General features: G+C 40.0%; 1 protein-coding gene across 1 annotated transcript; it reads left to right on the top strand.

Moving 5' to 3' along the window:
- Positions 1-8,303: 8,303 nt before the first annotated feature.
- Positions 8,304-23,434, top strand: smad3b (SMAD family member 3b). Its single transcript, XM_085357484.1, has 9 exons — positions 8,304-8,678; positions 18,406-18,599; positions 18,697-18,831; positions 19,053-19,127; positions 19,225-19,275; positions 21,478-21,690; positions 21,790-21,927; positions 22,068-22,212; positions 23,217-23,434. Exons 1-9 carry the CDS (start codon positions 8,476-8,478, stop codon positions 23,338-23,340), a joined length of 1,278 nt encoding a protein of 425 aa, XP_085213610.1. The 5' UTR covers positions 8,304-8,475; the 3' UTR covers positions 23,341-23,434.
- Positions 23,435-24,289: the final 855 nt, after the last annotated feature.

Consider the following 24,289-nt stretch of genomic DNA (forward strand, 5'->3'; position numbering starts at 1 on the left):
AGATTTAAAACAAAAGAAACTAACAGAGAAAATGGGCCGCAAAACAACTTCATCTCCTGATGTTGCAAATAATGCTGTAAAGATGCCTCTCTTTGTAGACATCTTTGTAGACATCTTCACTGTGTGCTATAAATTAAAACAGCAAAAGGTGATGTAAAACGTATTTTTATGTGACACAAAATTAAGGAAAAATTAACCTCAGATTTAATCTCCTTCCATCCCAACATATGTGACCTTCATTAAGCATCTACTTTGAAATGGAAGAAGCAGTTCACACACAGATCTAACAAAGAAACAAAAAAAGACTAGGTTAAACATTTAAACACCGACTTAGCTGCAGCTTTCAAACCCTATCACATATTCAGTAAAAGCTGTGTTTACTTAGTTAGAGTCTGTCGCCACATATAATGCTAAAAGACAATGCTGTGGCCCTTTCCACTCATGAAACACCGTCCCTTAATGTTAAGTTTTAAAATAAAACTGCCCCAAGATTTGCACTACACCAGCCTGTTGTCAGTCCCTAGTTAAAACAGAAAGAAATGAAAAACACTGAACTGAAAGAAATTCAGGCTTCCCAAACTGAGCAAAAAGCCACTGAAAAAGTCTTGTCTCAAATGGGGGGGGGATTTCTCTAGATGAAAACAAATAACCTTGGGAAAGCTCTCTGGATCAGGAAGCAACACAAGGCTTTCCACTGGGAAAACAGCCAACATATCAGAAGACCAACATCACCATACTGGAGAAAGGGAAATACCAACTGAACATGAGTCCACGCTTCCTGATATGATGCACAAAAATTCTTATCTGATAAGAAACAAATGCAGAATCTGTAGGTGAGAAATACTGACAGCGGGAAAGATATAAATATAAATACAAATACACCCAGTCCTCCGAGAACAAGGGCAGTGCTGTTGATGTTGTTTTTGTTGTTCGAAATGTACAAAATGATTTCCCAAATATTTTATCTTGTATCTCAGAATAAACTCCCTTTTCGCATTCAGCACTACAACCCAAAAGTGTTCTATTGGAATGAGATCTGGTTACTGTGCAGGCCATTCGAGAATGATGAACTCAGGGCTGGACACGGTCAGCAGCAACACTTGGGTAGGCTGCGGCATTCATATGATGCTCAGTTAGTACTAAGGAGTGCAAATATTAAAGAGAAAACATCCCTCACGTCATTATATCAGCAGCAGCTGCCTGAACTTTTAATGCAAGGCAGGATGGATAAATGCTTTCATGTTGTTTACACCAAATCCTGACCCTATCACCCCAATGTTGCAGCAGAAATTGAGAAACTTTCGACCAGGCAACATTTTCCAATCATCTGTTGTCTAATTTTAGTGAGTTCATATCAATAGTAGCTAGTACCAGGTACCACTTCGTGTTTTAAGCCAGAGGTTCCCAAAGTGTGGGGCTAGCCCCCTAGGGGGGGGTGCAGAGCCATTGCAGGGGGGGCGCGGTACGAAAAGGAAAAAAAAAAGAACGCTTGGACACTGCTAGCATAATGGACAGGATTTTCACGGGGCTCCCACACAAACGCAAAGCAGGAGATAAAGCATCGCCAAATATGTTTCCAAACCAACTTCCTTCCAAGCCAAAGACTAGAAAATATGGTGAAGCATATCTTCCCTGTGCCAAGGTAGGTCTCCCCGACAGAATTAGTTTCCCTGCGTCGGGAGCACACGCTGGGCTCTCCAAATCACGGACAAACAGTATCCCACATTTTTGATTTTTAGTTCACGAACACTTCTTGTAATGACTAACTACTCCTGACATTTTGGAGATGTTAGCTCTTTCTACAGTAAAGGTACAGTGGGATACAAATAATATCAGGCTGACCACAATTTGTTCCCCTGGTTCAAATCACAGACAAACGGTTGCACGGTGGTTAGCACTGTTGCCGCACAGCAAGAAGGTCCTGAGTTCAATTCCACCATCAGGCCGGGGTCTTTCTGTGTGGAGTTTGAATGTTCTCCCCGTGTTTCCGTGAGGTTTGAAATAAACCGCAATTGTGTTTGTGTTAAGCTGACAGAAATGGTGTCCGGTGTGGTCTTCTGCTTCAAGGTATGACGTGTTATGTATTCAGACATGCTTTTCTACATACGCTTGATTCTAATAAGTTATTATTTGAGTCAGTGTTGCCTTTCAATCAGCTCGACGGAGTCTGGCCATTCTCCTCTGACCCCTGACATCAAGAAAGTATTTTCACCCAGAGAAGTGATGATGCTTACTGGATATTTTAGACCAGGGGTGCCCAATCCCAGTCCTCGAGAGCTACCGTCCTGCAGCTTTTAGACGCACCCTTCTTCTGACACACCTGAATCAACTGAATGGCTTGTTATCAGGCCTTTGCCAAACTTGATGGCATGCTGAAGAGGTAATCACACCATTTGATTCAGCTGTGTTGGAGTAGGGATGCATCTAAAAGCTGCAGGATAGTAGATCTCGAGGACTGGGATTGGGCACCCCTGTTTTAGACCATTCTCTGCAAACCCGAGAGATGACTGTGAGGGAAAATCCCTGCAGATCAGCAGTTTCTGAAATATCGAGATGAGACTATCTGGCACAAATGACCATGCCACATTCAAAGTCACATAAATCACTTTTCTTCTCCACAGGTGTACCTAACAAAGTGGTCCGTGAGTATATATAGTGTTACATTGGGGGAGAATGCTCATAAACATGCTAAAGTTTCTAATAAAAGGCCACTACATGTACAAATTATCCCTGCGAACCAAAATCTCAAACTTCACACTGAGTTTCACACTGATGTCAGTGAGACTAGAACGGTCATGTCATGCACACTGCTGTTTAAATCTTGCTTGCCAGGGGGAGCCAATCAAAAGAAAACTGAATTAAAGGGAGAGAAACTAAAACGGCTCATTTCAGAAAGTGGACAAAGTGAGGCGCTACACCGAGGCCCAGCATAACCTTTCTAAGGATTAATTTATCATTAAAACAGTGAATCATGCAAAGCTACTCTAGCAGGGTCCAAGAATACAACTACGGATTCAGAAATGAGCATAATAGCGTCCCTTTTAAAAGACATGTATGTTTAAATATTTTTTTTACTCACTGTAAGATAAAATAGATTTTTTAAAAAGACAACATATTAAGCTATAAGTCTTACACACCAGAGCATTTTTCACACAGATTTACATATCACTTCACAAACAGGCAGGTTTCCCAGAACTACAACTAGAAAGCGCATTTTTAAAAATGTTTTACAAAGCCAACATTTGGTCATACACCGACACTAATGAAAGCCATTTTCAGGATACAGTAAAAAGGGATCCAAAAGTTCACATTTTCTTGCATACTAATACTAATGAGAACACATTACAAGGAAACACCAAAAATAGTGATGAGTCCAATAAGAGCTCTTCACTGCCTGCAGCTCTCTGAAATAAGCAAGTTTTAATGTTCAAGAGTAATGCTTAATTATCCATACATGGCCATTTACAAGCATATTGCCACAGGGCTCCAGCTTCACAACAGTCCCCAGTCTAATAGAAGATGGCATTATTGCATGCAGTCAGAATTATTCACTGCATTACCCACGATTCATAGCATGTATTAACACAAGCAATTTCATGCATATGGATACAGTGGGTCTTAGCAGGGGAGCTCCTGATTGCTCTGAAACTAATTTCACAATCATTAGTTTTGGTGGTGCTGTGAGTGACAGAGTGTATTTACTAGATTTTGGAAAATGACAATTTCCACAAGCTTTGTGTAGGAATCTATAAACATGAAAGCCTGAGCTACAAGAAGCTCTAAGCTGTTCAGAGACAACAGTGACACTGGACTTGTTGGTTAGAGGAAATTTTCCTTTGCAAATGCAAAAAAGGACAAACAAAATAACAGTATTAATTATCTAGCTTTGTCACGTAATGTAATATTTATGAAAGTGTTGTTTTTGCCATCGAGTGAGAGGCCCTTCATAAATATAGGGTATAGCGCTTGAGATTCAGGCCAAACCAAAAGCCTTTTTGCCCGAAGGTGAAGTTAATGAATCATGGCCAAGTGCTGCATTCTTTCCATATGTAGGATGAGGAGATATTTTGCAAAGCCTCTGAAACAACCTAATGCTGTTATGGGCCATTGTTCACAATAAACATGTAAATTGTGTTTATGGAATACTGTATAAGTCAATGAGTTAATGGCACTGATTCACAAATAAATTATAATCACAGTGTGTCAAAACTGAAAGAAAAAGGAAAGAAAAAACGACTTCACAAAAGCAAGCATTTTTACTTGTTAGCCAGAAAAAACAGAGGTGTTTTCCAGTATCATTCACAGAAACTGTTCAGTTACTAATGTCAGAAATCAGCCATCATTCCCCTACCGAAGCGGGGAATGCTGTTTGATCTCGCAGAACAAGAGATACATAAATTAAGAGGCCAATTTTCATGAAACTTTTGGGAGCGGTTGAGCAAATCCAAAAGGAAAACTCGGTAAAATTTGGTTAAAATCCACACCGCTTCCTTTTAAATTGCAGGATGGGGCACTTGCCTTTCAAAATATCTATACAACACAATATATTCACCTTAAATCCACAGAAAGCAGTAGTGCTTGGTGGCTTGGGGTGTTCAACATTAAGTGTTGTAGCACCAAATGTAAGCCACTAGGTGGGGATATGTTATCTGTTTTCTTTGCAGTAAATTTTATTGCAGTTAGCGTCCCAATTTTTCAGTGGATACATCAAAGCTATTTGCCTCAGATGTACTAAGAACTTCAGAAAATTCCATAGAAAATTCTATGACAAGGTATCAATGAATGTAAACAGGTGCAGAACTGTTTTATACTTTGTGTGTCATGTTAAATGTACAAAATAACATTGTTTTAAATATAAAGACTGACTTTTAATATTTGGATGAAAATCTCTGACAGTCAATGAATGCCCAAAGTCTAGAGGCCATGGACATCACCAAATGCGGTGTTTTCTCACGTGAGATCCTCTGCCAAACCTTTACTGCAGCTTTCAGTTGCTGCTTGTTTGTGGCTCTCTCTCTCTCACTTCAGTTTTGTCTTCAGTAACTAAAAAGCATGCTCTGTTGGGCTGAGATCAGAAAACTGACATGGTCATTGCCTCCTCAAGAGTTTTCTTGACTCAGATATTGTGAGAACTTACTCTTAACCAAGGAAAGAACTCATCATCCACTTTAGCTGTTATTGTCTGTGGTCTTTCGGGTCTTTCTGTCTTACTGAGGTGGCCAGTGTATTCTTTATTTTTAAGAATGTACCAGACCGCTGACATAGGCTTTTCTAATGTTTTGGTAATCTCTGTGATATTTTGGTTTTCCAGCCAATAAAAAAACCTAAATCCCTCACTTGACTTGTCCTGACATCTCTTTGGAGTTCATACTGGACCGGTTTATAAGTTTAACATTTGTGCAGATATTTTATCTCCTTATTCTGTCATCAAATAATGAGAAAACAGTCCTCACCTGTCCGTGAAAATGCACTTCAGTAAATTGTCCCGGATTTGAGCTTGTGAAAATGTGAAAATGGGGGAATGTGTATAAAAATGGCTGTTGTTCCTAAACAGTTAATTTCATACTTTTGTAAACCCCCTTAAATTAAAGCTGGAACTCTGCACTTTAGTCACATCTTGATTACATTGTGGTGGTGTACAGACACAAAATTACAAAAAAAAGTATAAATCTTCAAAATTTTATGGACTAAACTGTATCTGCATGTCAGAAGCATAAGTGATCCCACACGCACCATCTATGGCCGTCTATCATTTTAAAGCATTTGAAGCCAGAGGAGGAGGATCTGAGGGTGCATTGGTTCAGGCCAGAGGGAGGGAGAATAGAGGGAGGTCACTCCTGCCCCAGATTTGTAGTTGTCACTGGGGAGAGAATGATGGCTGCGAGCAACAGATAACAGCTTACAGTGTGAAGAGAGATTATAAAAGGAGGCAGAAATTGTAGGGGGAACTGAACCCCACCCATATGGGACTGCGCTGAACAGCCACATCCAGCTCTAACACACTGCAATTAGCTGCCGAGGCAATTACAGGTTTGTGGAGGGTAAATGTGACATGCTCTTATTTTTTTAATCATACAATAAGCATGATGTTCATCGCTCGAGCCACAGAATTTGTGTTTACAGCAGAACTGCGATCACAAGAAAAATGTTAGTCATTTTAAAGTCTTAGTGGTATTTTTAAAACTTTAAATGTCTCTGCAGCTGCCCCTCCACACAGACGCACACACACAGACATTACTCTAATTGCTTTCCTTCTGTATAAGTAATGTTATGCCAGCAGCCCAGCTGATTGGGCCCCTCCAACACATGCTGCTTATTTCCCACATAGCCATGAGTGGCCCATCAGAGTGCCATTGTTATCTATCAGATTGCCAGCAGTCATTACTTATTCAACCAGCTGTCATGTCTTTTGTCCAAAATCATTCTTTACTTTGTCCAGAAGACCTTCTAATGCCAGCTGTGGCCCGTTGACCCCCCATCTGACACATTTTGCCCAAATGCTCTAGTTCTCTCTCTCTCTCTCTACCACACACACAAACACACACACTGACAAAAACTCTCCACACTGGCTGTCCAGCTTATGCTCCTGTGGCAGTAAAGAGAGGTGGCCCTGCAACAAACAATCCAAGTAGAAAAAAAAGCAGCACTCATCACTCTCCTGTTGTGCTTATCAGTGGCAGAAATATTTTAAAACACAGAGTAAGACTTTTCCAAATTTCATTTTACTTAAATTGAGTCTTTTAAAGTCAGATCTGTCTGAACCTAGATATCTGTATGGAACAGCCAGGATGCTACACTGTAGACACACTTATAAACATTGTTAAGCCACTTCAGCTGCTTCTTAATTCACCAAGGGATCACCAAACTAAGATCAAATTGTTATTATGAATAAATTATTATTATTAAATTATTTTCTGTCATTCTATAAATGATGTCATTGTTTATAGACAACATGACGTGCAGCTTTTTTCCCCTATAGACTCTACTACTTAAATGTCAAAACCAATTCCTCAGTTATCTTGTAATGCACCTTGATGCAGCACTCTAGTTCATCTTTTGTCTGAAACAAGCCCTTTTAGCTCCATTCCCCCTCCCTTTATGGCATCTTTCTTCTGATTGGCTCACCCCTGCAAGTAGAAGGTTTGAATTGCAACTGGATGGGCAGTGTCTGCTCAGAGCCAGAGCTGTGTGCCTGAGATGAGCATGTATGCGTTGTTCTAAAACGAGTGTGTGCAGCAGTTTGAAGCCTGAGCCTTTGGCTCGTAGGGATAACCTGCACACAGCGTCACCATTATTTCAACCCAGTATTGGAACAATATATAAGATAAAATAATGAGGAAGCACGCAATAGGTCCCCCTTTAATGAGTGACATCTGAAGAAAATCTGTAATAATATATAATTGTAATCATACTTCCATTATAAGCCCTTGGGTGTTTTTGAGATAAATGCACTGAACACTGGAATACTTTCAGATACATGCAGCACTCAGCTGGCTGGTGAACAGAGAGTCATGAAGGTGTCCTTGTGACATTGCCAAGACAGCTATAATATTTATTTAGGATGAAGGAAGTAAGGAGCTATGCCAAATACTTACTTAAAAATAGACAGGAGTCATTGATAGAAGCTATAAATAAAGAGAGGGAAGAGGGGCTTGTCCTGGATGGGAGTATTTATAGCGCAGGCACACAGCTGTTTACGGGAGGCAGTGCACTTATCAATAAAACCATAAACCCTGAAATACCACTGAATGCACAGTGACCCTCCTCATACATTTCTGGAAAGATGCATCTGAAGTGAAATTAAATCACCTTTATGAGGGGATCAAAGGGATTACTCCCAAGGGTCTTCTATTCTCGGACACAGTAAATGCAAAAGTTGGATCACTTTTCAGTGCTCATATACTTTTTTGTCCTCCTCCCCCTCCCCCGTTTCTCGTGCAGGTTTTTAGTCGCCAATACACCTTCTTCACTGATTACTAAATAAACACTGAGAAATTATATATTAAAGTTTCATAAGTTTAAGATTGAACATCACATACATTTAAGAAGATTTTTATTTTAATTAATTTGTTTAGCTTTATATTTTTAATCGTCTAAGAAAGAAGCGTGTATTTTATGTCACTGTTTTTTTTTTTGTTCTATATACTAAGTAGCATTTAGTGGCTGTGTAATGTGTAAGAAAGTTGTGTGATACAGGTGCAGTAGGGCAGACCAGCTGACTGAGGAGCAGGAGGAGGGGCAGGCAGGCAGGCTGGCCGAGGTCCTGCTGCACGCCGACACTGAGCATACTTGAACGGAGGGAAGCTGCGACGCGCACCGCTGCTGCTGGTTCTGAGCCCCCGGCAGCCATCAGACATTCACCTGTCTAGGAGTTTAGCTAGCAAGCTAAATAGTTGAAAGTCTGAAAAAACAAAGTGTCTACAGTAATAAATTAAAGATAGGAGCTGTAACTAGTTGTTGCAGTTGCAGGTTAAAATGTCTATCTTACCGTTCACCCCTCCAGTTGTGAAGAGGCTTCTTGGCTGGAAGAAAGGAGAGCAGAACGGACAGGAGGAAAAATGGTGTGAAAAAGCTGTCAAAAGTCTGGTGAAGAAGTTAAAACGGACGGGACAGCTGGACGAGCTGGAGAAGGCCATCACAACACAGAATGTCAACACAAAATGCCTAACTATACCCAGGTAAAGACAAAGACAGAGCGCTGACTGACTGCCTCTGAATAAGTGAGCTAGCAAGCTAATGCTGGTGACAGCTAGCGTTAGCCCAAGCAGCTAGGTAGTTAGCTTGAGTTGATATTAGCAGATGTTTGTATTTAAAGCAGCTCTATTTTATAGAGAGCAAAGTCAAACTGGCGAATTGCCACATCAAAGACAACATAAAGCGTTTGATGTTATGACATGGATTTTGATTGGACCTGCCGCCAGAATAAAACCAATCGTGCATTGTATTTAGAGCTAACATTAGCTCTATCATCTTATCATCTTAACCCGTGTTAAATAGATACAATTTTGTTCTGCAGATGTTAACTCCTTACAGGCAATTTTATTTATATATATATATATATATATATATATATATTATTTGCCTGGTAGCGTTAAAGGAATAATATGGTGTGTTTCAACCCATATATTAGAGTCTGTTATGTTATTTTCCAGCATTAGTTTGCGCAACGATATGATCTGTAGTAAGACCAGCTGTGCAGCATGTAATTGTGAGGCAATGCTGTAGTAGTGAGTGTTTATCTCCGAGCTAGCTTCACCTGCTGACATGCTAACTAGTGCTGCATAAATATGTCCACAGTTCACACATGTGATAAACTGAGAGGGAGTGGTTTGGCTAAGCTGGAGCTTGACTCATAGAGGATGTTTAGACTGTGTGTGTCTGTTCTCTGGGAAAGTTATAATAAGAGTCCAGTTTGGGATTCCCCATATGGGATACCCATCTGTATTAGACCTGCACAATTTGTCAGACATATGAGGTGGACTCACTGGGTGTGACACATCACATTGGAGCCACATAGTTGTATTACCGGTGCTTTGAATCAGTGCACAGAAGTAGACTGATTAGGCACAACATAAAAATCCTTAGTGAAATACTTAACTCTGATCATTTTGTCAGACTGCAGTGTTTTGGTGGTTGCTGGCCGGGATTCATGCGGACAGCACTTTGACATGTAACACCATCTTAAACATGATTACTTGCCTCACTCATCTGGTGGCAGTGGAATCCCTAAGCAGGGACACACTCCACAACATAAAAAAGCAGTTCACAAATGTCTCAACCTGGCATCACACTCCCTGGATTCTTTCCAATCTAATCAAGCATCAGTGGGCAAGAACAGGCCTGATGAAGGAAGACTTTATTCCAGCCTAAAGGGTCTCCTGTCAGTGTCCTGGTGCCAGACAGTCCTGGACATCCCCAGAGGTTTCCCAAAACTGTTTTGTCTGTATGCTGGGTCCTACCCAATATTAGGAAGGTGTTTTTAAGCGTTTAGACAACTCAGTGCATGTGTGCAGTTAAATATGTTTACTCATAAGTAAATGTGTTTACTTATTGTATACAGTCTTCAATCAAAGGACACAAAAAGTAGCCCCTTTCCCTTATAAAGATCTCCCCTTAATGACTAGGTTTGACACCTCAGTATATCCAAACAGACCTGGTTTTGTGACTATTGGGTTCCAAGTGTAGCTGCATAGGCAGAGACCATTCCCATTAATCTCTGATGCACGCCCAATCATTTTGTTCTATAAGCAGGCCTGAAATATGAAAGAACCACTCAGTTCATAAAAGAGATTAAAGGGTTACTCCTTGTTAGCTTTCTATGGGTAAGGAGTTAACATAATGAATGTTGTTACCATGACCTTGAGACCTGTGACAGTCACAGAAAAAATTTGGACCTTAAGCCCCTACTTATTTTATGGTGGCGTTTTGCTGGCATGCTTTGGGTCACCTTATCCCTTTAAAGTGAAAGGTTATACAAGTCAATACAAAGTTGGTTTTAATGATCACTTTATCTTATGATAAAACATTTCAAAATGGCAGTATTCAATTCCAGAATGAGTGTTTCCCTGTTGGCATGAGTGATTAGTAAACGGTTTGATGAGTGTCAGAGTGGTGTAACTCATAAGCTATGTCTTTCAAATCAATTCAGGTCTCCAGTGCCACAATCAAAACACCAAAACAAGATGTAGCATTTTAAGAATGGTGTCCCGTCCAGTAGAGGCCCAGGGACTTAAGGGTTGTCCTCACAGGAAGAGACTGGCATAAATTTAGTGGGGGTCTCTGTGGAATGTCAGTAAAATTCAGACAAATGTAAGAGTGAAAGTTGATTCTAAAGGTTAGCAGTACAAAGTGGTTGGTCAGAGTTGAACCTTTTTCAAGTTAGAGGCGAGCCCATTGAAGCAGCTACCAGTAAGAACGAAGGATAATGCTGATTGACAAATTGGGGAGGTGGTAAATATATAAGCGTGTTGTCTAACTGGAACATGGAATGTGATAAACTGCTATATTATGCCAGGTTGTTGCTACAGGTATAGCAATGACAGTAAAGACATTGGTATAACACAAAGCCTGCTATTTAAAAAGATTCTTTGTTTCTTTAGCTTTTGTTCCCACATAAAACAAATAGGGCTGTTCCACACCTTTTTTTCCTCTTAATAATTAGTACAAAAGGAGCTTCAGTGACCTTAACAAGCCTCCAGAAATTTTTTCCAAGCCCTAAAAGGCAGCTTGTAGGCCTGATTGCTAACAAAACTGGGAGTCTCCCATCACAGTAAGTGTGGATGTCAAAGCATGGGTGGTAACCTACATTAAAACCTTTTTCTCAGTTGTTCGGAATGTGCTCTGGGCTCTAGGGAGGGCGTGGGCCACTGTTTGGATTGTGGTTCAAGTTGTCAGTGGGTTCATAGACAGTAGACTTTACAGAATAACAGCTGTGTTGCTATCTTTTGGGGATAGAGTGACTCAGTGATTCTGTATTGCAGCCAGCCTGCATTGTGCTGTACTTTCATCACCTCCTCTAATGTGGCGTGGAGAGAAAGGGGTTGTGAGCATTTAGAGTGGTCAAGTGCTTGCCTGAGGTGCTTGCACCTAGAATGAACTTAACCAGCAGGAAATTATTATGTACCAAAATGTCAAAACTGTGAAACTAAGCGCACCACAATTTTCTGGCATCCATGACTGATTTTAAAGCACCCACAGTAAGTAGAGTAAAAAGTATGAGCTTACTGCAAAGGTTTGCCTTTTAACTGGTCATGTTAAAAAATAGGGGTGCAATGATACTCGTATCGATATTGAACCGTTCGATACAGTGCTTTCGGTTCGGTACGCATATGTATCGAACAATACAAAATTTGTAATTTATTTTATCAACTTTCCTTCTGACAATGCTGTCTGTGTTGAGCGCTCAGTGAATCTGCGTTCGACTACTCCGCCTAGGCTGCACTGTCGAGCGCAGATCCACTGAGCTTCAACACAGACAGCATTGCCAGAAGGAAGAGCGCAGGACAAGCTAGCGAGACAGAAGTTAAGCTCCCCTTGCAACATGGCAAATTGAACCTCCCCCACCCTCATTCAGATCTGGCGTTTGGAATTATTTTGGTTTTCATGTGACGTATGACCCTGAAGGTAAGCGCGTCATGGACTAAAGTAAAACAGTATGTTGGATGTGCCACGCAATGCTCAATTACATGGGTGGGAGCTCGTTAACGTGTTGGCCGTCTAGCCCCACGCACGGGGCGATCAGGGATAGCTCGTTAACGGAGATTTGCCGTGTTGTGGCGTTAACGTCATTTCAACGAGATTAACGCTGACAGCACTAGTGGGAACACAACGAATATGACTGCCCGTTGACGCTGACATCATCCTAGTGCAAAGACAAGTGGAAGCAGACAAAAACAACAAGCATGCATGCTACAAACTTTACTCGAGTCATTTAGACAGCCGTTAGCACATGATTTATGTTTAATATTGTGGCGAGCTCAGACAAGGTGGAGACGGAGGTGTCGTTTGGTCTTGCTTCCCGTGAGCTAGCCAGGGAGCACAGTCGTTTATTGACATCTGCAGAAGAACACTGCCGCTAGCTAACTGCTCAGCGCGGCAACAGCACAGCAACAACAACAACAACACACAGGGCGCCCTCTGACCCCGGAAGGACACACCGTCGCAGCGAGAAGGCGTCACCCGTCACTATGGCAACATAAACAAAACATAACTGTACAAACAGAACCCCGAACAGCCCTGACCCGCTACATAGCCCCCACCTAAGGGGTCAGTCGTCTCCGACGACCCCATTGCCCCACACAAAGTCCTGCAAATGTCCAGGTGCCTTCTTTTGGCGCACCGGCCGGTCACGACCGGCGGGGGAAAAGTCACTCGGGTCAGAACATGGGGTGCCACCATCATCCCACTTCTGACACCAATGTGGCGAGCTCAGACAAGGAGGAGACGGAGGTGTCGTTTGGTCTTGCTTCCCGTGAGCTAGCCAGGGAGCACAGCCGTTTATTGACATCTGCAGAAGAACACTGCCGCTAGCTAACTGCTCAGCGCGGAAACCGCGCAGCAACAACAACAACACCACCACACAGGGCGCCCTCTGACCCCGGAAGAACACACCGTCGCATCGAGAGGGCGTCACCCGTCACTATGGCAACATAAACAAAACATAACTGTACAAACAGAACCCCGAACAGCCCTGACCCGCTACAATATGCTGCTGAGAATATAGCCCAGAAGAAGTGTATAGTATTGCTTTTATTTTGGAAAGAGCCTCTGTAATAAACTCTCTTTTCCAAAGATGAGTGATTCCTCAATCAGATACAGGGCTTGCAAAATCGCTAGCCCGACGTCCCGGGGCTAGCGGTTTTTCCAGTCAGGCTACCAAAATCTATCTCTGCCCTGCCCGTCGGGCTATTGAAGGAAAAATATATGTCAATGCTTTTGCATTCTTTCAGAAATGTAGCTGGGTAATTATGTCATTGGCATCGGTGAGCCACTGTCAATATGTGACATATTGAAATCGCGTTTGAATTTGCGCTTGTTTTTTGCTTTCACTTTGCAATCGCGCGAACTGTGTATAGAGAGCGACAGCACTGATTGGTGAGTGATGATAATTTGCGCACAAATTCCTCTGACATCGTCTTATCAATCGTTAGCTTACTATGCAAACATGACAAGTGAAATCTCCCGCAGCTTAAACATGTGAGAGGTTGATCGCGCAGAGAATCGCTGACCGTTATGCGAGTGGTGTGTAAAAGCAGCAGGATATATATTTTAGTTCTGCTGAGCCAAATAAGACAGGTCAGGGTGAAGAAGTGACAGCCAAAGAAAAGCTTACCACAAAACGGAAAAGTTATGACAAATCAGACTATAAGGCAAAAAGAAAGTGCAGCTTTATGGTTTCATGGACAAAAGAATTTCTGTGGCTGCAATATGACGAGCTATATAACCGGGGCTGCACATAAGTGGTCCGCAGGTGCGCATTCGCTGTCAAAAAAAAAACAAAAAAAAAAAACGCGCACAAGATATGAAGTTGCAACGCGTGTTTGCATACATAAGATTTTCTGGAGGAGGACAGACATTTGTTTAGAACTCTTAAAGATATCGAAGAAGCAAGCTCGTTTAAGCAATTACTTTGGTGTTCCTCTACCTCCAAACAAATGTCAGAAGGAGTCCGAACCACAAAAGAAGCGCGTATTCTCGGAAAAGTGGTTGCAGGAGGTGAGCTGGCTTCAAACAAATGAAGAATGCACAGAGATGTGGTGCACAATGTGCCGTGAAAATCCCACTCTAGCGGACAAAAACAGTGCCTTTTATATGGACGCAAACGCGCGTTGCAACTTCTTATCTGGTGCGCGTCTTTTATTTTGACAGCGAATGCGCACATGCAGACCACTTATGTGCACCCGTGTAAATAACATAATGTTCTGCCGGGTGCGTTGTTGGTTTTCTCTCGATTCCTGAGTCTACAAGCGCCTCTGTTACTGGGACCAGTCATTTTAAGAAAGGCCCCCATTAGAACCCATGAGAAATGCAAGAAATGCATTATTGCTCAGTCTGCAATATCTTTCCCAGAACAAACACCAATTGAAAATAACATACTAAAAATAAACCTGAAAAATCTGTTTAGAACAGCGTACTATGTTGCAAAGAGTGAACTACCACTGGCAAAATTTAGCAGTCTTTGCAAACTTCAAAAAGCAAATGGCCTAGATCTTGGTTCCACTTGTCTCTTACCCGTGACTTCAGTGGAAATTTCAAATTCAGGATCTGACACAGACTGATTCATGTCCTACACAGTTCTTACAAGTTCATAGAAATTTCTGTTCAATTAGAACCAAGTATTTGAGTTGATGATTGTAATTTTTATACAATGTTGTAATTTGTTTTTCAACAATTTTTTTGATTAATGTTTTGTTTCCTTTACAATATTATACTTTAATGTATAATATTGTAAAGGAAACAAAACATCAATCAAAAAATTGCTCTCTTTTTTATTCGGGCTACTTACATTTATTTTGGGCTACCAAAAACTGAAGAGTCCCTGCCCGAAGGGCTACCAGGGATTTTGAAATTTTGAGAGCCCTGAGATATATTTATTTTTTAAATTACTTTTTTTTCAGTAACATTAAATTAAAAAACTGTACTTTTGAGTTAAAATATATATTTATAATTTTAATAAATGACAAATTAAAAAGGCATGAACATTTTTTTGTATCGAAAAAATATCGAACCGTGACACCAAAGTATCGAACCAAACCGAACCGTGAATTTTGTGTATCGTTGCACCCCTATTAAAAAAGTTAAGTTCATTGGTATTATAATGTAAACCTCTCTTGTTTACTGTAGATTTCAAATATATTGGTAATGGGTTGTGTTTCTTGCCCTTAGGTAAGCATTTAATTAATGCCACTGTTAAAACAATTCAGTTATTTTTTGGAGTTTTGTTAATGATTGGCCTATTATGAAATTATACTAATACTTACTTTTAACCTTGATATCATTCACTCAAGCAGAAAATACATTTCTCTTTATCAAATGACCACAAATAAGAGGAAATTGCAAAAACTTAGGTTAAATAAGACAAAACATCTGGGTTAGCTTAACTACATGTGGCAAAGCCATGCTTGCGAGCATAATGGGAAGCCAGAAACAACCCTGATTATTTAAGATGGTGTGGAACCCAACATTGATAAAAGATATCTTATAAAACCGGACGTAGACAGTATGTCTGTTCATATTCTTGCATTTGTTAGATTAATATTATTGTTTATTACACTATATTGGCTATAGGATCATTTTGAATTATTGACCCTCAAGTTCCATACTGGTGCATTGTTGTATAAAACTACATAAATGCAATGAAGGGACTTGCGTTTTGGTTAAAATGAACAGATGTAAATAAAAACTGAGCAGCTGGTGATACTGAAATCCTAGGTCCATATAGTGTGTGTCTTAACTAGTAGGCCACCAGATGTGCTTTAACAAAGACAAACGTTGTTAACATTTTTTAATGCGCTTCTGCAGATGCAGGCACTTTGCGCTGCACTTGCATTTATTTATGTAGTATAATCAGCTGCTTGTGGTTGCTTCTGGAGTTGGAGTCTTTGACAGAAAGTGGTTTGTCTTCTACTCGGGGGGTGATTTGGTTGGTAGTGTGATGCTCTAACTTCCTGGCTGGTAGATGTACTGTTGTTGTATATTCAGCTAAACAGGAAGGTTGCCTCAACTGGCTGTGTGACATCATGTCAGAGTGGCAAACCAGGGAGACTAGCCCAGGCCAGCCTCTCAGCTGAGGCTTGCAAATGCTGACCTAAGCTGACCCAGGAAATAATGCTGCAGGTCATCATAAGGAGGACTGGAGTTCCTTCTATTTTTTAAATACCTGATTGTATTACGCTAATGAAAAGTAAGCTCTGTTACTTACTGATTATAGTAACAATATTGGCAACTGGACCTTGTTTTCTCTCATCTTAAAATGAGATTTTGTCCCTCATTGCTTTATTTGAAATCTTTAACAATGGGGCTCTTGTTTTTTCATTTTAGCCTTTCCGCAGTTCTTCCAGTCGTTCCACCATTTGTCATTTTAGCTACTGGAAAAAACAGAAGTGCCATCCTCTGTTCTGGTTGCACATTTTCCTTGAAGATTTTGCCCCCATTGTGAGGCAAAATTGCATAGTGAACACAAGGCTTATAGAGAACAAAATTAAATGTGGATATTGTCATTATACTAAACCATTAAAATTCTGTGGTCTGTTTTGTATGTCTGAAAAATAAAACCACCCTTTTAGGTATTGCATTGCTAACTGGGCCTCACTGGGTCCTTGTGTGTCAGTCTCACTAAGCATCTCTACATGAAGCTACAAAAATGACAAGAATCTACAGTCCTCATTAAAATAGAGGACATTTTTGAGACTCTTGTATAGCTGTTACAAAAACAATCTTGCAGAATGTGTCCTGCAGATGGTATTGCTTTCAAGGAGCTCTTAGTGTTATGTCTTAGTTCAGAGAGACATGGGTGGAGAGAATCAGGATAGAACCTGATTTTGGTTCTATCCTGGTTTTGGTTTTGGTTGGTTTTGGTTGAAAATAAGATGTATGAGCCACATTGTGTTGTGATTCAAGGGACGAGCTGGAGGGACAGTAGGTCATGTGAGTGTTGAAAATAAAAATACCACCTTTTTCCATAATGTGAATAACAAAAGAACAAGTAATGTGTGCACAATGTGAGCAGAGTGTCTGTTATTACGTCTCTAAAACAGTGTTATTAGTGCCCGTTATCCCAGGTAGTAAAGAGTACCTTAAAGACACATACGTCTTCTTAGTGTCTTGCAACATCAACAACTAAATCAATGTTCAAGAGACCCAGAAGGTTGGTGGGTTACATTAAATCACCGTGCAAAGGAACGTACATGCTGGACTTAAAAAGGGCAACGCCCAAGTAAATTCACTGATTAACTTTATGTGCTGGATCACTCCAATCAGCAGTGAGTGTAGACAGGAAGCAGAGTGATTGGCACTTAGGTCATTGGGCCATTCACAGTTGAGGGAGGGACAGCACAGCAGAATCTACGTTGGGTCAAAAAACTCATCATTGAAAAAAAAAAGTTTTTCCAGTTCATTTTAAGAAGTTAATGCATAAAAAGATTATTTGTGCACTTAAAACTTGGCCAAAGAATGAAAACCACTTTTCATGTTGCACAGCTCCACAATAAACTGAAATGTTAAGTCATCAAAAAGTTACCCCACACTGAGATTCCAAGACAATCCTTCCTTTGCATTTTTTTAAATTTCAGTTACATGAGGGTATACATAGGTTTACACTACAAAGGTACCATAACCTCCTAGGACCTGGCGTCCACATATGTGGACATCACATTTTTGGTTATTTAGACCCAAATACTCAATTTTGCTCTACAAGGGCCTGATATCCACTTACGAGGACATTATACTGCTACTGTTCTATTGAAATTTTAAACAAATATCCTAATTTGTGGCTCTCATTTTTCTTAGAAACGAAAATTTGGTAAAAAAAAAAAAAATAAAATCTGGTAATTCTTTGTTTTTACATTCATCGGGGCCCAATATGCCCAAATATCAAAGATAAATTAAAAATGCATGCTGTGGAAGAGTTCGGGTCTTAGGAGGTTAAGTACTTAAATATTATTATTAGTTTTAACGAAAGCTGCTTCATGGTTGGCCTTTTCCACTTCAAATGTAAAAATAGACATTTACATTCTGTTATTATTAACCCAGGTGTCAGTAGAATTGGGGCCCTGTTTTATTCTTGGACATATTTTGTGAGCTGTATTGAAGATGAAAAATATTTTAGTGAAACAATTGAGGGTAAACCAGCACAGAGTGACTAAATTTAATCTGAATGTTTTATATTTCGACTGTGATGTCTTTCAGGTCTTTGGATGGACGTCTGCAGGTTTCCCACAGAAAAGGTCTTCCTCATGTGATCTACTGCCGCTTGTGGCGCTGGCCGGATCTGCAGTCCCACCATGAACTCAGAGCTGCCGACCACTGTGAATTTGCCTTTCACACCAAGAAGGATGAAGTATGTGTCAACCCCTATCACTACCAGAGGGTGGAGACACCAAGTGAGTGTTCTTAATTGCTACGTGTTCCACATGATTGTAGTTAAATTAAAGCTTTCTCCAAACTGGGTACAGAACTGATCTGATCCACTGTCTCCAGTTTTGCCTCCCGTTTTAGTGCCACGACATACAGACATCCCTGCCGAGTTCCCACCACTGGATGACTACAGCCCATCCATCCCTGAAAACACCAATTTTCCCGCTGGCATTGAGCCCCAGAACAACTATATTCCTGGTGAGGGGAAAAAAAGCAAAAAACACATCCCACTCATTCTTGACTCGGTCTCTAAATTATTTTTCTCAGGGATGATTTAGTTTGTGGCTCATGCCCCAAAAATGTTGTTCCTGAGTGCAGTTTTTATATTATATTAAAATATTGTATTTGTGTAGTTGTATCACAGAAGCAGTTTAAACACGCAAAAGAACAATGATGTGTGCTTAACCCATGTGTTACAGAAACTCCCCCACCAGGGTACCTGAGTGAGGATGGTGAGACAAATGATCACCAGCTTAACCACAGCATGGACACAAGTGAGTCACCTGACTGTACACACACCTGAAGCTTATACTACTCTAATTACAGCTTATAATGGTCATGAACCCACCTTCTATTACCACTCTGTTTCAGGTTCACCCAGCCTGTCACCCAATCCTGTATCCCCTGCAAACAATAATCCTGGTAAGTAACATCAGTCAGTCAAGTTTACTCAGCTTTAGCTCCTGGACATATTTTAAGTTATGTGCGCCAATAGAAATTTCAGCCATTCATTTAAAATCCAGTGTTTAATCTGGATTTGAAGTTTTTTGCTTGTTAGGAAAAAGCTTATTACACCCTCCAAGATATATGTATATATAACAAAACTGAGCAGTAACAGAACTGCCCAATAGTGAATGGGAAAAAAATTGATAATAACATATTTAAAAAGAAACTTTATAAATGGTTCTCCAGTTATTACGAAAGTCAAACCTGTAGTAATGATATCATTAAAAGTACAAGTGCTGTAATAGAATATTTGCACTTAATTCATGTGTTAGAGCCTGTCATCGCTAAAGTGTGTGTCATGCAACAGAGCCTATAAAACAAATTGAATGGTCAAAGCTATCATAATGATTTTGAGGTGTGTTGCTTGATTCAAATTTGAGGAGCGCAAGGGATTTAACTGGGTTTTTTTCTCCATATGTTTGTCTGTATTTGGAATAGTAGAGATGAGAAGTTGGCAAAAGAGCCATTTAGTTTTCAAACCGTTAAAATGGTCAAAGTTCCTTAACTAGCATGGATGACAATAATTTAATTAGGCTTGCTTTTTTCTCTTGAATTCACATGAAAACTGAATTTTTTCAAACACTAAGTGGTTTTTATTTATTTCTACAAGGTAACTACCCTTTTCTGATTTTCTTTATTTGGTTAGTGTAATTGGTCATATTTCAATATTTTTAGTCTGATCTCAACCTCTAAATGTAAAATGAACACTTATTGAATTTACTTCAAGAGGGCAATCGCCCCACATGAAAAAACACGGATGCATAATGACTTTATATAGTCTGAAATGGTCACTGTTGTATGAAAACTTGCCACAACTCTACTGTACACATGCTTGTGCTCACTCTTTAATACCTAAATAAATGCTGAAAGACACTGGCTGATAGACACTATCATCATGTACACCTGAACTGCAGATTATTAATTTATAATGGTAAAGAAGCATTTGCATCAGCGGTATGTAGTTATGCTCTATTGGCTGCTCCATTAATAGATGTAAATGGACACTGGGGCTGGGATCCTGGTGGCTCAGTTGGGTAACACACACAACAGTTTTTGGGGGGTTTTTTGGTCACAAGTGACCATATTTAGACAGCAACACCAACAAATGTGGCTAACAGGATGCTTCAATAAACTGTATGGGTGCAATACAATTCCAGTCACCACAACTGAAGCACAAACTTCGTGGACAGTCTGTACTACCGTGCAGGCCACTTTATCTGTCAGACAGTTCCATTGTCATCTTTCAAAAACTACACACACCACAATTACAGTCAAAAGGCACATTTCAGTAACTTAAATTAGAAGAGGTAAACCCTAGCAGTCAGCTATAGTGGCTGTAATTGCTTTTATTGCCCTAGCTCTCACTCAATGTGGCTAAACACCTAATTTTAAAGTCTCCAAAAAAATTCACTATATAAGATATATTAAGAAAAAACATGTATACAAAATTTCGTCATTAGTACAGTTGTTAAGAAGGTGCAAATTAGCTGTTAAGTGAAACATTTTCACATGGGAGTCCATCTCTCTTGTTGCAGCCATTGAAGCAACTGTATTTTATGACACTTCTGCATTGGATCAATGCATCACTTGCATTACTATCCTTGATTTTCTTGTTGGTTTGTTTATTTATTTGTGGAGAACATTATGTTATTTATTTATTTATTTTGGGGGGGTTGGTGTTTTTGAATGTCTGTTTATGAGACTGATGAGCAATATATGCACACACTTGAGTGAGTGGATCGTGTCTGGCTTAGCTTCAGGGCAGTAAGTATGGTATGAATGGAGTCTTTGTGTTTGCTCTGTTCTTATGTGTGGAAAAACTAGCTACATGCAGCTTTAAGATAATGCAGTAAATGTCTGCGTGGCGGGTTATTCTATGTGGAGACAAACTAGGAGGTCCTTGTTTTGTTTTGCTTTTTAAGAAAGGTATTTCATGTCTGGCTGAGGTTATTGAAGGTCATGGGAAAGAGCTTTTGGAGAGGAACCAAAGGAAACCTTGTCAGGACTTTGTCATGATGCTGCACCTTCAGCATCAATTTGATGACAGAGCTATTCAACTATTTAATTCTTTCATCATGGAAATAGATTAAACCTGTAAATGTCTCTTTGTCTTACCAGACTTTCAACCTGTGACATATTGTGAATCTGCCTTCTGGTGCTCCATCTCCTATTATGAGTTGAACCAGCGTGTTGGAGAGACCTTCCACGCTTCACAACCCTCCCTTACAGTAGATGGATTCACAGATCCCTCCAACTCCGAACGCTTCTGTCTGGGCTTGCTGTCAAACGTCAACCGCAACTCAGGAGTAGAACTCACACGCAGACACATAGGTATTAACTGTATTTCGAAGCGACGGCATAAATTTGTTCTGATTATATGTGAAGGTTGTTTTATGCTGAGCTAGCTTTTTTTTCCTCCTCTTTTTCCAGGTCGGGGTGTGAGGTTATACTACATCGGGGGTGAGGTGTTTGCAGAATGTCTCAGTGATAGCGCCATCTTTGTCCAAAGCCCTAACTGCAACCAGCGCTATGGGTGGCATCCTGCCACTGTGTGCAAAATACCTCCAGGTCAGCACAACGTGCATACAAACACAAACTCATTAAAGGCAATATGACCAGAGTATGACTGTATAACTGTGTTCTTCTGCTCCTGACATTTATTTTATTCTCTGTGCTAGTAAACCTGATAATAAATATTTTGTTGCTAGGCTGCAACCTGAAGATCTTCAACAACCAGGAGTTTGCTGCGCTGCTCTCTCAGTCAGTCAACCAGGGATTTGAGGCAGTCTACCAACTCACCAGGATGTGTACTATTCGGATGAGTTTTGTTAAGGGTTGGGGAGCTGAGTACAGGTAAATATTTTACTATTTTTCTTATATTACTTACAAAGTATAAGATATTGTTGCATTTGCTTATTATTTGACTGACAGTAAAGTAATACGTGAGAAGGACTGATGTCATGTTGTAGTGGCGTAAATGTGTAATATGGTGTTCTGAAATGGTAGAGGTTGTGTAGTGATTAAAATAAATGTCATTTTCTGGTTAGGTCATTTACAGGTAGTTAATAAATGTCAGTGTACTAAATATTTTGGCTGGTAGATGGCCTGCTTAGAGGTCAGAAGACAAGTTAACATTTAACTGACCCAGCTAGTGAGTGGCTCGTATTACTCATGTCTTTCAAGTCTCTGCCGTGCATTTTTTTCCCTAAACGTGATGTGGAAACTTAAATTGTACACTGCATATACAATCAAATTGAGGTTCAGTGAGTCAACATTTTGTTTATTAGGCAGTAAAATGCTGGAAGAAAAGAATTTGTTCTGTTTGGGAAACATGTGGACAATTGCATCTATTGTAGAACTTATTACACAAATGAATGCACATTATTCTAAAGAGGTTGTTCAACATCTTCATTCATAATTGGAGAAGTGAGGAATAAAAGAAGAAAAACATGACTTTGGGTTGTTGACTGAAGCCGACTTTTAACAGGAAAAGAAGGTGATGGGGGATGGTGTAACTGTGACTCTGTAAGAGAGGAGGAAGAATGCAGCAGGCATGCAGTAGTGAGGGGGGTATGAAGTGGGGTGTGGACATATTTCTAACTGCCTCTGGAAGGGGGATTCCCACTGGACTATGAATGGTGCGTGTTGTATTTCTGGCACCAAACACCTTGGAGAAAAACATCCTCAGAGATACTTGAATGGCTTCAGAAATAGCCCAGAGCTGGCATCACTGTTCGGGAAATTCTTCCAAAAATATGGACTGTATAAGCTATAAGACAACAACCGTTATAATATAGTACAGAAGAAAAGGTTCAGCAATGACAGAAATGTGTGCTTTCCTTCTTTGTGTTCTGCAGACGTCAGACAGTGACCAGCACCCCCTGCTGGATAGAGCTACATCTTAATGGTCCCCTTCAGTGGTTGGACAAGGTCCTCACACAGATGGGCTCCCCCAGCATCCACTGCTCTAGTGTGTCCTAGGAGCAGCCCTCCTTCCCATCCACACTCAAACCCCCCCATAGGAATCAATCCACAGAAACAGCATTTCCCCTGCTGTGTTTGACATTTCTCATCACATGTACAGCACTGTCTTTAGTGTCATTTAGTGTCTCAATTTCATGGTCATTGTAGGACATTTTTATGGGTTTTATTATTTTCAGAAGACAGAAGTGCATCTTCATGATTATTCTTTTACATATTATGTCCATCCTTCCTGTTAATTAACTTTACATTTCACAAAGGAGACTGAAATGTTTGTTTTCCAAGTTGGAAGATATGCAGTTTCAACTTGGCCATCGACATGTTTTAAAACATTTTTGATTCTATGAATTAATCAATATTATGAATAAGCCTTTAGTGTCCCAGCAATCACTGAATTGGGAAGCTTATTTAATAAAAAAACGATAAATTAACATGAGAAATGTTATTTATAGTGACAGAATATATTTCATTAATATTTTAAGTAGAAGGTACTTTCCTTTATTGATTTATGATCAATAAAGAAACCAATTATCTGATCAGTGAATTGGTATTTTGTCTAGCTTTAAAAAAAAAAACAGTATCAGTGTTTCTGATATAGAGCCCTTGTATTAAAAGTATTTTGCTCAATGAAAGAGACATTTTCTAAGTTATTTTTGCATATTGTCCTGCATGAGAATATATTTTTCTTATTGCCTAAATATGATTGTACATAAATATTTATAGCTTGTGTAATCTGCTAGTCATCCATTGCTTGAAAGAGTGGATCAAAGTGAACTCTGGCATGGGTGGATTCATAGTAAGACTACTTAGATGAACTTTTCAGGTGAGTTGGTTCTGAAGTGTGGCACAGGAATACTGTACCAACCATTAGTGTTATTTGATAACAGGCTCGATGAGTCATTATAGTAGACTGACTGAATCTGGACACCATGTGACTTGAAGTATGAAG

The sequence above is a fragment of the Diplotaxodon limnothrissa genome, linkage group LG7, assembly GCF_057381915.1.
Source record: "Diplotaxodon limnothrissa isolate DT_005_m linkage group LG7, D_limnothrissa_male_GT1.1, whole genome shotgun sequence".
Taxonomy (NCBI): Eukaryota; Metazoa; Chordata; class Actinopteri; order Cichliformes; family Cichlidae; genus Diplotaxodon; species Diplotaxodon limnothrissa.

Excerpts from the sequence above, each read along its gene's own strand:
- smad3b (XM_085357484.1), top strand. The coding sequence starts at position 8,476 with ATGTCTATCTTACCGTTCACCCCTCCAGTTGTGAAGAGGCTTCTTGGC. Across the intron at positions 8,679-18,405 it reads AAATGCCTAACTATACCCAG|GTCTTTGGATGGACGTCTGC; the intron begins GTAAAGACAAAG and ends GATGTCTTTCAG. Across the intron at positions 21,691-21,789 it reads ACTCACACGCAGACACATAG|GTCGGGGTGTGAGGTTATAC; the intron begins GTATTAACTGTA and ends CTCTTTTTCCAG.